The sequence below is a fragment of the Eschscholzia californica genome, unplaced genomic scaffold, assembly GCF_041429995.1.
Source record: "Eschscholzia californica isolate CP2 unplaced genomic scaffold, dmEscCali1.0.p SCAF_1, whole genome shotgun sequence".
NCBI lineage: Eukaryota > Viridiplantae > Streptophyta > Magnoliopsida > Ranunculales > Papaveraceae > Eschscholzia > Eschscholzia californica.
In genome coordinates this window covers 29,036,695-29,049,695 of record NW_028238198.1, presented here as the reverse complement: position 1 = coordinate 29,049,695, position 13,001 = coordinate 29,036,695, and the positions used below count along the sequence as shown (strand labels likewise).

The 13,001-nt window shown below is 36.5% G+C and overlaps 1 protein-coding gene across 2 annotated transcripts; it reads right to left on the bottom strand.

Annotated features, from left to right (window-relative positions):
• Window positions 1–403: 403 nt before the first annotated feature.
• Window positions 404–12,775, bottom strand: LOC147565830 (uncharacterized). Of its 2 annotated transcripts, none has more exons than XM_086652318.1 (11): window positions 12,553–12,775; window positions 9,966–11,065; window positions 8,951–9,035; window positions 4,718–4,829; window positions 4,433–4,539; window positions 3,782–3,897; window positions 3,276–3,352; window positions 3,049–3,123; window positions 2,272–2,334; window positions 1,572–1,727; window positions 404–883 (listed from the first exon to the last, which is right to left on the bottom strand). In XM_086652318.1, exons 2-11 carry the CDS (start codon window positions 11,043–11,045, stop codon window positions 877–879), a joined length of 1,878 nt encoding a protein of 625 aa, XP_086508444.1. In that variant the 5' UTR covers window positions 11,046–11,065; window positions 12,553–12,775; the 3' UTR covers window positions 404–876. The 2 variants fall into 2 exon arrangements, with proteins under 2 accessions (XP_086508444.1, XP_086508445.1); XM_086652319.1 differs by having other exon boundaries at window positions 1,583–1,727.
• Window positions 12,776–13,001: the final 226 nt, after the last annotated feature.

The window sequence follows — 13,001 nt, the reverse complement described above, 5'->3', positions numbered from 1 at the left end:
GAAAGAGAGAGGCATGTGTTGGCTGACACAAGTACATTTGGGTGGGAAATGGGTGAGGGACATAAGAGGTAAGTATTTCTTTTGGGAGGATAGGAAGGTAACATCACTTTTTGGGTTTTTTTTGAGATATTATTCTCTATTGGGTTAGATTTGGTATTTGGGCTCCTTTTTTGGGCCTTAGATTTATCCTTCTCTTTTGTTTTCATCTTGTGGAGGAACTATGCATGATCAGTGTCCCCGGCATAGACAATTTTTGTAAGCACTATATGCGTCATAAAATTTTGGAGAAAGAATATTAACTATTTCATAAAGTATTTTGGTCTATATAGGGTGTTGTTACTTTAAGAAGTCCTCTGACCATTTGTTCATGAATCTAAATGTAATGTAAAATAAACCTAGACGCTTTAAATAATGATAAAAGTTTATTTGGGTGAAAAGTAAGAAGGAACATTTCTTAACGAAAACTCACAATTCATTAAAACCTAGAAAAGTCACCCGTTTTCAACAACCCCCAAAAATCAACCAAATCTGTGTCCTCTCTACACAGATGAAAAAAAAGTGTTTTTCTATCAAAACTATCAACCAAAAACTTGGGCCTTAGTCTTTGCAGATGTGGTGTATCCAATGTAACTTTGTTGTACAGCAGTATAGGAGACCTAGTCTATCTCTTGTTGTATCTTGCAGGTGACCTAACAATGTTATATCGCCGCCGTTTTTCTTCTTGCATACTGGCCCATGGGGACTCCAAAGTTTGTTCTCGCTTGCTACTTTGTAGGACCCAACTCAACTCCTCATACTCTTGTGGCAAAGTTTTTTTTAGTGTCTAAGCCAAGACAGTTTTGCAGACTGATTTGTAGAAATATCAAAGACTTCAAGTCACATCCTGCAATGCAACACTTAAAACGTAAAATATCAAACTAAAAGAAAACATGAAAAGAGGGTATACATATGTATATATTTGACTATTTACCTAAATCGTCAGCCAAGCTGATATGCAGACAGTGAGCAGCAATCAGTTGCCTATTATTTTGGGTCAAGCTGAAGCCAAACCAATCAATGGCAGTTTACCTTAATCGTCAGCGAAGCTGAGCCGATCAAATAGTCAACCGACTCGTTTAGACTCGACATGATTTGGCTCGACCGAATTCGATACCCAAACTCAATCAACCAAGAAAGTTGATTATGTTTTTTACCCTTTTACTTTCAATTTTGACTTAAAAGATTAAAAAGTTATAAGTTCAAATTTAAAGTCAATTATGAAAACATTATATATATATATATATATATATATATATATATATAGATAGATATGAATCAGTTCATTCTTCTTCATGTATCGTTCAAAATCTTTAGTATCAACAATTCCTCTAAGGCCGATCTAATAGCTACATGGACTAGGGATAATCAAGGAGAGCGGTTATGGAGGTTTATTCCATTCCCCCCTCTCACATCGATACTGTAATTTACCCTTATTGGCGGCTTGTTAATGAATTCTTTTCAACAAAAAGAAAAAGCTACTTCTTTAAGGTTTACCTAAAATGCATCTGAAATGAAAAAACAAGAGGTCTTACTCAACACGCACGCTGTCCAAAGTTTCTCTTGTTTTAAGTATATCCGGGCGATAGCGTTTTGCAAGCACCTCGACTTGTTCTGGAAATGAAAGAAGTCCATTGGAGCCAATGTGATTCACCATTTGTCTCCAACGCTGCCGACAAACAGCTCCAGATCTGAGAAAAGAAAAACGTTAATGATCAGAATTAACATAAAAGAGAAGATATGGTCGAAGTAGAATGACTTTTTTTTAATGACTCGTCAAGTTAAGTAGTTTGTGCGAAGTAATAAGCTAGTGATTCGAGTTTATTTTTGCTTCCCATTTCAGCCTATCAAAACCATATTAATAAAAAAAATCAAAACTATGGATAGATCCTGGTGGAATGACTCCGGCATTGATACACAAGCTAAGTAGATCTCCACCCAACGCCAGTGAAAAGATAATGGTCAATAAGCTCAATCATAAATAGATAAACTGGCGATTAGGATACAACACAAACAGTGAAGATCCGTGCTTGGGTATCAGCCTATACAAGCAAAGCCTACAAATAAAGTGGTCCGAGCAAAAAGCCAGCATTTTCCAACAACAGATGGCTCATGGGGAGAATTCAGTTTTACAAATATGAAGGAGAATAAGAACATCAATAAAAGAAATTTAACAACAAAGAGAAAAGATTAGTATAAAAGTGATACAATAAGGCATCAGCTTCATTAAGGTACCTATTCTCGAGAAGGTAATCCCAGTCCACATCTTCCACACAGCAAGCATCCAACATATGAAGTCTGAGGTAGTATTTGATATAATTAGTGTTCAACATTTAGATGAAGGTACAGTTGAAACTCTATCCACTTGAATCGGTAAAAACAAAATGGTTCTACGTAGTACGTACACAACTATTAGGAACCGAGGATTAGAGAAAACTGGGTTCCTACATACAGGTCTCCATTATAATGGGGATTTGTGGTACTTTGAAGAATGGGGCAACTACCTAGAGAAATGGAAAGATAGAACTCACTTTCTGAGTTTATTGTGAACTTTTATACGCGAGGTGGTCCAAATTGCAGAGGTTCAGAAGTGTGAAAAATGGAGTTCGGAAGTTCGAAGTTTTTCCTCATAAACTCAAGTACATCGAGTAACTAATAACGTGGCAAAGGACGATCTGTAACATTGTTGGATGATCTACCAATTCCTTATAAGTCACAAGTTTTTGACGTGATCAAACTGAAACCTTGTAAATGTGGATTACGGCGATTTTACATGAAATTCGTGGAAGCAAGTAAATTTTTTTTTTTTCTCGTTGACATCAATTTATACTTGACGTCAGTTACCTTGTTTATTTCTTTTTTTATCTTGTCCGGTCCAGGGAGGAAAGAGAAACACAGTTATATAATGAAGAAAAATATTCACATCCAATATAAGGTGCAATCAGAAATAATAGAAATCAAGAATCCATGTATTGATACATGTTAATTAGTTTGCAAGGAAAAGATTCATACTCATTAACCAACTTATAATCATCTGTTTCACTCCATTCCCCAGTTTGTATCATTGGTGATGCTAATTGGCTATACCTGAAAATGGACATGCATCAATGGTCAGAATAAATAAAGTTCACAAATCAGAACCAGTAACTGAGGTATAACAGTATTTCCAAGTTCTAACATTTTTGACAAAGTTGAATTAATGAACACAAGGTGAAGGTCAAACGAATTATAAAATGTACCATTTGCGGCAGCATTCATGGTACGATCGAGTGCCCAACTTTTCACTAATTGCTGTCCAACTGATGTTATCTCGCAACTGCTCATGAAAATTTGGGGAAAACACTTACAAAAACAGATCTAGTCAAGTTTTAAATTGATCACTGAAAATCACGAAATCAACTTCATACAGTCTGATTTATTGGTATATTGCTTTGGTTTGAAATTGAAACAAAGGCCCTACCTTAATAAGCCTTGAATATTAGCAAAATGTGACAATCACAAAGGGCTCTTCATTCAGCCAAAATAGTTGTTCCTTACTATGGAAAAATAACTGTCACTTACAAACTTTGACTTGCAAACATTGGGATTCTGAGACCACTCTAAAAATGTCCAAAAGGAGGAAACTCTCTTCTGTTTTCTTAGAAAGGGAGCCACTTCTACTTCTAGTTACCAAATGATATCCCTAACACTAAGGATATCTAGAACTCTACACCAAGCAAAAACATGTTCAACAGAATGCACTGACCTTGCGAGCGTTGCGAGAGTTGCGAGAGTAGGATTTCTTCACCTCAAAGCCCTTCATTTGCAAATCCATGTTTACCAGATCAAATAAAGTCTGCAACTCCTCCTGGGACCAAGCCCCTATTTCACATAAGGAAAAATTAATTCAGTGGTAAATAAAATTTATAGTTAGAATTAAAAGGATGCTTATTATCTATTTCACTTAGCAAACTTAAGCGATGATGTATGTATATTTGATATCAGCCCGTGACACCTAGGAGTAGGAGCAAAGGTTACGTCTTTCTAATAATTGGATACCCTCAAGAAGAAGAAGAGGTTTTGCTCGGCGATGAGAGACTTTTGTTATTTAAAAATTGTTGCAGATCTCCATTAATGGAGTTCGCAAAGTTGTTGTCTTTGAGGAGAGGAAGAGAGAAAGCAAATAGAAAGAGAGTGGGAAGATAAATGAAGGGGATAGAAACCATTAAAAGAGGGTGATTTTGAAAACTAAAATTGTCCTCGACGTTTCTTGGATGGAACCCCAAGAAATTGGATCTAAACTTGAAGTTACGAAAAGCATTGGGCCAAAAGGTTGGTAACAGAGTAGGTGGCCAAAAAGAAATTAACCAATTATTGAAATCTGACTTCTAGTACTATTGATTAATATGAAACATACCCGTTTTGGTACACTGCATTCGATTCCATGCACACTTCACGTGATCCGAATATCTGCCCATGATATTCGCCAGCTCTGTCCACTTGGGTCCACGTTCTTTGACGAATCTTCATAAGTTAACAAAATAGCATTGGTTGGAAAAGTCATAAAAGGGAAAATCCATTTATATACTACATCTAGGACACTAATTTTCCTGTTAGCATCTAAGTGTAGACGAAAAGTCCAAAACAAACAGATGTTAATAAATAAAGCAACAGAATTGCGGTGAAAAAATATTTAACATACTTCTTGATTAGCTCTTTATCTTCGTCAGTGAACCCACGTACTTTTCCCCTTTGAAGCAATATTTTTCCTCGCCTATATACAGATGTAAATGGTCTCCATGGTAAAGCAGCCGCTGCATAAGGTAACGTCTTCAGAAACATGATTATGTAGAAGCCCACATAACAAAAATATGCACATAAATGGTGGCATAGCTCCTATGCTTTAACATGAACTCATTGGTTTAAATAAAAAGAGAAACATCTTGACTCAATTACTATGTTCCTGGCTACTGTAAAGGTTCTCATAACTGCAAGAATCATTCAGTAGCAATAAAGGTAGAAGTGAAAGAAAAAACAAAAGCACATAAAGTGAACTGGAAATGCGACGGTATAACAAGGGGGTTGCCTCCTTTGGAGGCGAACTCCCCTTGTTTTCACAGGTGGCGCCTTTGGACGCTTAGGCGAGCGCCTATAGGCGCCTAGGGCAGGCGTGGGTCGGCCCAAGGCAAATAGGGGGTGTCTAAGTAAGTTTTAAATTTTTTAGGCTTCTAGCCCAACTTCTCAAGCCCAAATCGATATCTTTTGAAATTGGTTTCTCCACCTACTACTCCACTGCCCTAATCGACTCCATCTTCCATTATTGCCCGAGCTCTCTTCTTCTCCAACTGTCATCTTCTTCTTCTTCATTGTTGACCGAGCTCTCTAGGTAACTCGTTTTTCATCTTCTCCTTCTTGTCCTTTCTATTTCTTCTTCTTCTTCTTTACTTTTTTTTGTTCTTCTTCTTTACTTTCTTTTTGTTCTTCATCTTCACTCGATTTTTCAGCAAGTACCTATCTTCTTCTTGAGTATCTTCTTCACTGATTTTCAGGTTAGAATACTTCTTCTTTAATTTCTTCTCTAGGTAACTCATTTTTACTGTTCTTTGATCTTGTTCTTCTTCTTCACTTTATCCTTCTTCTTAACTTCATTAAGTCTAAACTGCAGCTGCTGCTGTTTTGTGTGAGGCGCGCCTAATATGTACAGACTACATAAACCATTTACTACAATTCAAGCAAACACTGAATAAACCATGTCAAGGCTTATGATTGTCGAGAGCTCCTTTTGTGACTGTCAAAGAACATTGATTAGTGACATTGGTCTTTGCTTTCCTTTTCAAACACCGCCATATTTCCTGTTGTCTTGGCTAAAAGACAAGTCAGTATTTCTAAGGCTTGGGCTCCCAAGTTTTCAAAAAAAAAAGGCTTGGGCTCCCAATGCAAACTATGTGCAAACCTTACATTCAACATCCAAACTTGTGCAAACGGCAAACCTTACTATATGCAAACGTGTGCAAACTTAAAACACTTGAAAGCCTAAACTAGATCAAGGGATCCTTTTTTGACAAATGAAATTTGACCTATAGAGTTCAGGCCATTTTTCCCTAAAACCAATGCAGACGATAATCTACAATTAATTATGCGAATGACTATAAAGAAGAAAACAGGCGATATCAAGGGCTAGCAAGGTTCTACGAAGGCACATTATTTGAATAACGTGTTTATTTGATATATACAGCAGGAAAGAGAATCCAGTATCCTCTTTCTCCAATACTACAAAGGAGGGCATTGAATGGAATATTCCACTTCAGAATAAACCTCAATGACTGAAATTCCTATAGTCGCACAGCTGCTCTCATTGCTGCGTAACCTAACAATCAATGGGAATGAGTATTGCAGAGTTTGGCGGAATGGGGAGAACACTTTCACGGCAAGAACTTGTTGCAAAATTTTGAGTGGCAAAGTAGGAGATACTTATCAAACAAATCTACAAATCAACTTAAAAGAAACCTCATTCGACCAGAGTTAGCTTCACAATCTGGGCTGCCTGCTTTTTTTTTTGAAAATTTGATTGAATATAAAGAAAGAAAGAGAACACGAGAATTTACAAAGAGGGGAGCACGACTAGTACATCTTACCTAATGATGCTCCCCCAATTCGACACAAGATCAAAATAAGAGTACAATCTCGCCCAACCTAAGTGTCTACTCCAAGCAAATAACACACCTAACACATCCTCCTCTCCACTTTAAAGCTCGCTCTTGAGTCTCTAAAGATTTCATCATTTCTGGCCTTCCAAATCGACCAGCATATAGCCACAGGGACTAGGCCCCATAACTCTCTCTTCGACTTCTTAACTAGGACAGCTCCCCATTGCTCAAGAGCTTGCGAAATGGAGGTTGGGGCACACCAAGCTAAGTTAACCGTCCCAAGGAAGAAACACCATAATTTCGAAGCTTCCTCACAATGGATGAACAAACGGCTGATAGTCTCTTCGGCTAGGCAGCATCTACCGCATCTATTGGGCATAAGCATCCCTCTCTTTTGGAGATTGTCTACCGTTGGAGAGAAAGGTCAAGAACCCTACTGATTTTTTCTCCCCTTTCCTACTCTTCAATATACAACACCCACTAATAATCTCAACCTATTAGTCAACGATTCCAATCCATAACCTTTGATCTCTTTCAGCCTTAACCCTAGTTCAGATTTCAACCAAATCCATCTAATCTACCACCCAAATCCCACATCCAATAACATCTTCTCATCTAACCTACCTTCATAACTTCACATATGACTAATCAACACCTAGCATCTATCAGAAATAAGTAACCACAAGTAAACCTTAATCTTCAAATCCAAAATCACTCACAATCAACTAACAAACCAGCAAAATCACAACCTCTTTCTACTGGATCTGACTTTCAGGAAATCTATGAATAGGTCAGAGTAAGCTCGAATCAAAGTCAGTAATCCGTTCTACACAAAAGCCCCATATAAATTGCAAACGGGTGAGGAGAAAGCAGACGCACATCACTACCCTAAATTCATCATCATCACGTCAGCATATTCACGGTAGTATTCTGTTTCTTCTTTACTTTTGAAAATCTAATCTTTGGACTTGGCCTAACTTCTCATCCTTAATTAGAGTTTATTGAATGGTTTTAGGCATCTTTTTGTTGATTATTGTGATCTTTCGATCTGTCTGCACTAGAACTTCCACATGCATGTCTATCTTTCCGCATCTCTTGATTTTTAGACATGTATCTTTAGAGGTCCAGCTTAGAGCTCATCAAATGGTGGTTTTTTTCTTCCCTCTCCGGTTAACCGATGACCAAACCCTAGGTTCAAACATCTCTTCTATCTTAAATGAACATAACTTTAACCTTGGATATTCTTCTACCATCTTACATTACAACACCCAGAAAGTTTTTAACGGAGATTAAATAATGTTTATTTGGATCCATCGATTAACCTTGTGGCTCATGAGTTCATATCGAGTGTCTTATAAGAGATTTAACATTAGTATAAACCTACCTTTCGACCCCAGAGGACACAACGATTCACATAGTTATGTCCACCTTTGTAGCCTACCTTTTAGTTCTCATTCCTCGGCTCAACCTCTGTTGATTACTTTTGTGTTTGATTTTCGAATAGATTTAACTCCTTATCCAAGTTCCTTAACATTTTCACTTCCACCCATGTTCGCAATTCATTTGCGATCATTTGTCGGATTAGTTGGGTATTTATACTCGGGCTATGACGGCGATCCCATTTACCAGGTGTCTGATCATATTCTACTTTGTGGAACTCGAGCGGATATGGTCTCTGTTTATGGAGAATACTGGCAGGATAACTCGGAATCATCATTTGATTCCATCTTACATACATCCTCGTTTCATACTGGAACTTTAAGGGTTTGTTTAATCCATCTTCAATGTTACAGGAAGTTAGATACTAGTTTCATCTTTCAATCGACCGGAAGGACTCTCAAGACCAAATTTCAGATCATTCTCTTGAAGAGTTGTCAGGCTTGTAAGCTACAGAATGAAGAATGCTCCACTAATCGAAGTTATACTAAGCAATTCCTCAATTCTGTAATTTTGTTGTTTTACTTTGTTTACTGTTGTTTTTCTACTTTGGATATTGTAATAGACTCTTAAGTTTAATGTACTTTATTTCAACAAAAAGAAAAGTTTTCTCATCTCCTATTCCTATAAATATGTCATTGAATTTTATTTAATTTCATAAAAATATTTAATAAAAAATCATATTTCACTTTTCCATTAAAGTAGAAAAGTAAAGAGTACATATTTCTTTAAGCATGGCAGTTACCACTTGAATAGTAGTATATGTACAAATATATAATACATAGCAAGACAACATACATGAATTCCGAAAGCTTGGCAGTGAAAAGAGAAAAATAAATAAAGTAGCTCACCTATTTCCCTCCAACAGTTTCTGGTTTCTGGATGTTTCCTACATTCCCGAATCATCGTCATCCCATTCTCACCCAAACCACGCTCCTAGAGACACAATCAATTTCATTCGGAATTAAGAAAAAAAGTTTAGCTCACACAGCGTATAATCGTTCAAAAGAATAAGCTAACAAAATGTGCAAATGCATCAACAACAAGGCAGCCAGGCACCAGGCATGTGATTTATTTAAACCAAATAATTCAGATACTAACTTAAAATTTAAATGGCATACTCCAGGACTTATGTAGATCTATCGGGTGTACCATTATTTGCTAATGTATTAGGGAATATTCTTAAGATAAAAATATTCCAGAATGACATAAAATACACAACTCTAAATAATATTATTAACAATAACTAGGAGAGAGGTAATTAGTTACGCGCAAAAGTTTAACCTTCCTCAAACATCGGTTCTCTATGGACTCTGCTTGTAAATTTTGAAAATAAACGATATCTCCGAGAGTACATAGGGAGCTGATCTCCACAACTATTTCGATGGTAAGACTATGTACAAGGAGCTCCATATACCCATAAAATCCTAGCAGTAAACAGTGCATCCAAAGTAGTCAGAAAATCTCTATCTCGAACCAAATGTGTGCATCTCTTCCTTTTAAGTGTAATAATTATGTTTTTTCGTGTTGATATTTGCACTTCAATTTGACTTATTATGTGCCACTAAATCCCACGAAGGATTCATATTCATTAAGATCTGTAAGTCAATATGAACATCATTATGCCCAACTCGAAGTATACATTTTACAAACTTTTGAAGTACAATTATCAGTTTTCACTTCAGATATATTTAGCCCCCTCCAAGAAATACTTATAGTGACCGAGCTTTAAGAATTAGCCGCTACATTGGGATAAAACTTTTCGATTCCCGTTACGGAATCTAAACCTGCCATGCTTCTACTTGTTCAATTAACTTTGTTCACCAAAACTATTTTACAATATTTTTTTCAAGGTTACCTACTTACCTCTATATACTTCAAAACAGCATCTTTGATGATTTTATCTTCTTTCTGTGTGAACCTCTCACCAATCACCAAATTATTCTCCTCATTTTCCTCCGTCGCATCTCTGACATCATATGGAGGGAAGACCTCCACATTACCTGAAAATGTTACTCTCTTAGATGATTGCTTGGGTTCAGAATCTTTGATATGGTCAGTCATACTTTCCGTGATTCCAGTTTTGGGTTCTTCGAAACCAAAATCTTCCACCAACTTCTTCTTTTTCTTTTTGTGTCTTACTTCCATCTCCACGTCCTCTTCTTTATCCCTTTTCTTCTTACTAGAACTGAAATGACCATCATTGTCTTGAACCTCCTTAGGATCTACTGACTCCTTAATAGTACTTTTTCTACTCTCACCTTCGTTACCAATCTTCTTTTTCTTCCTTTTACTCCTCCCGCATTTCCCATAATCGATATTTTCTTCACTGTCTACATGAAAGTTACCCATTTGTGTACTGAAGTCTTGATTGACTACATCAGTACCTTTTTTTTGTTTGTCGCTTTTTCCCAACTTATTATCATCTATATCATCTCTCTCACGATGCTTTGATTTCTTAGAGACCTTATCCTCCTCCATTTCTTTATCTTTCAACTTCCGCTTTTTCTTTTCTTCTTTCTTCTTTCGCTTGTCACTTTCTTCCTGCTCCTTAGTATTAGATAAACATTCTATTTCACAATATTCTGACCCCTTGGATTTCTCATCCTTTTCCTCTTCTGCATGCTTGAACTTTCTCTCTTTCTTTTCCTTTTTTCTCTTTCGTTGTTCATGCCCGCTAACAACAGATATACCTTCTTTAAGTCCTTCATTGTTCCCATCCTCTTTCAGACTTCTCCTATTTGTATTGTCCTTTTCTATCATTTTCTTAATTTTCTTCCTACTTGTTTTTAACATTACCCCATTGTCCTCCCTTTCTGTAGTTATAGTTTTTTCACTATGAGCACTCTTCGGTCCCAAGCCATTCTCAGTTTTCTTGTTTCTTTTGTCTTTCTTCTCTCCCCTTTCTAATGCAACATCTTCTTCCTTAGCTCCAAAACCCGTCATTGTTAGCAAAACCTGTAAAGCTGCAAAAAAGATGAAAAGAAAAGAAGGCTAAGAAATGACAGCTGTTCTTAAACAAAAAAAAGACGATATAATTGAAAGTTTTGGTTTACTTCCCCTGTCCACATAAATAATTTCCATTATGTCTCCCAACTTTCTTAACGTTTAATTGAGCCTACCAGCACAAACTTAGATCAATTCCCAGCTATATGGGGCACATGACCAAATGGCATATTTCAAATCTCATACCCATTAAGATCTTCCTCCAAAAGAACTAAATCATCCTAAGCTTTGTAGATCGTTGAGAATTCATCACAAATAAGAGTAAAGGATCAAACAGTTACAAATTTTATAACGAAGCGACTTTTTGAGGATAGTCTCCAAGGAGAGAGGAATTGAAATATGTCATTATAGCGTTTTTGCCTTTTGCATGTGATATTGACATAGCTCACAAGAAGCAAAATGGCACAGAAATGAAAATGTACATTCAATTATATGTTATCTCTATAGAAGCAAATCCAAATTCTCCTAGACCCTAACAAAAACAAAACAAAATACCATATTAATAAAGTTATTTTGATTTACCAAGGTCATCCATAAGTCAACACAAATTTCATGAGAAGACATGCTTTATAGGCATAATTAGGATAGTCAGACAACTGATAAAACTGTCAAGTAAATGAAATATATCGCTTGATTTCTACCATTACATCAAGCGAAGACCGAATAACTAATGAGAAGTGTTGCTTGTTTGGAGAAGTAACTTTCATTCTTTTCATTTCTTGCTTAGATTCTAGGAGAAATCAATTCTCCCCGCATGGTTTAATTTTCTTCTATTTACCATTCATTACGGTTTGACTCCCCACTCTTGGACTACATCTTCATTTTTTTCAAATACTATTTTATTGAGCTTCACATCCTCATTTTGAACACAAATTAATTAGTTTTACATTCTAATTTTTCAATTAGGGTTTCAGTATTTCTAAGAAGAAAAACCAGCGCCAACACTTTGGCCTCTAAGTTAGTAACTCTGTTCATGTTCTTTTTTACAACTCTCAACTATATTAAATGCTCTTGACCTATTCAAACATAAATTATCTGTCTTTGGTGTAAACCAAACTAGAACAATTAGAACAACCATGAATCAACTAAAACTACCCTGAATCAACTGGAAATACAGAATTAGTTGGCAATACTCTCAAGCCTATATAATCAAAGTTCATCGTTAGCCCTAACAAAAACTGATGTAATTGCCTCAAAAACTATATTTTCAGAATCCCAACATAGAAAATACTAGTTGATTCACGCAGAGCATTTATCAAACAGTTGAAGTACAAAATTAAGATGTTATCAGTTGGAGCCCTAAATTTAAAATTCAGAAATCAAGAGAAGATTAATGTGCGACTTTCGAAGATTTTGATCTCAACATATAATGAGTAGTGACTAGTAGTACCAATCTTTCATTTGAGAAAGAGAGAGAAAGAGTTAAACAGAAAGAGCTCATAAATACCTCTGTTATCAACAATGGAGTTCTCCGTTTGAGAGAAAGCGGACAAGCTCGGATAGATGGAGAGAGACGAGAGCTCGGGTTTTTTTTTTCACGAAACTAGGGTTTTACTGGATCTCCTGGGTGGAATTGTGGTGTCCTAGACAACAAAAATGATGCTATGCCCGGTTGAATCCCGGCCCCAATCCCGGCCGGGTGAGTTGGCAGTCCAACCGGGCATAGCAACGTGACGAGGGTTGTGTTTTTGGGCATTTGAGTTGTTATTTCATTTTGGATCCCCCGAATTTAGCTTCTTTGCAAATCAGTCCTTTTAGTCAAAACAGGGTCAAATCTCTTCTTCTATCATTATCTTCCTTCTTTCAGTCTTAGGGCAAATTTCAACCGGTTAAGAGAGCGAAACTTTTTGGGAGAAAAACATCTAGGGTTCTTCATCATTCTTCCTTCTTTCATTA

Excerpts from the sequence above, each read along its gene's own strand:
- LOC147565830 (XM_086652318.1), bottom strand. The coding sequence starts at position 11,045 with ATGACGGGTTTTGGAGCTAAGGAAGAAGATGTTGCATTAGAAAGGGGA. Across the intron at positions 4,540-4,717 it reads GATAAAGAGCTAATCAAGAA|ATTCGTCAAAGAACGTGGAC; the intron begins GTATGTTAAATA and ends TAACTTATGAAG. Across the intron at positions 1,728-2,271 it reads GATTACCTTCTCGAGAATAG|ATCTGGAGCTGTTTGTCGGC; the intron begins GTACCTTAATGA and ends TTCTTTTCTCAG.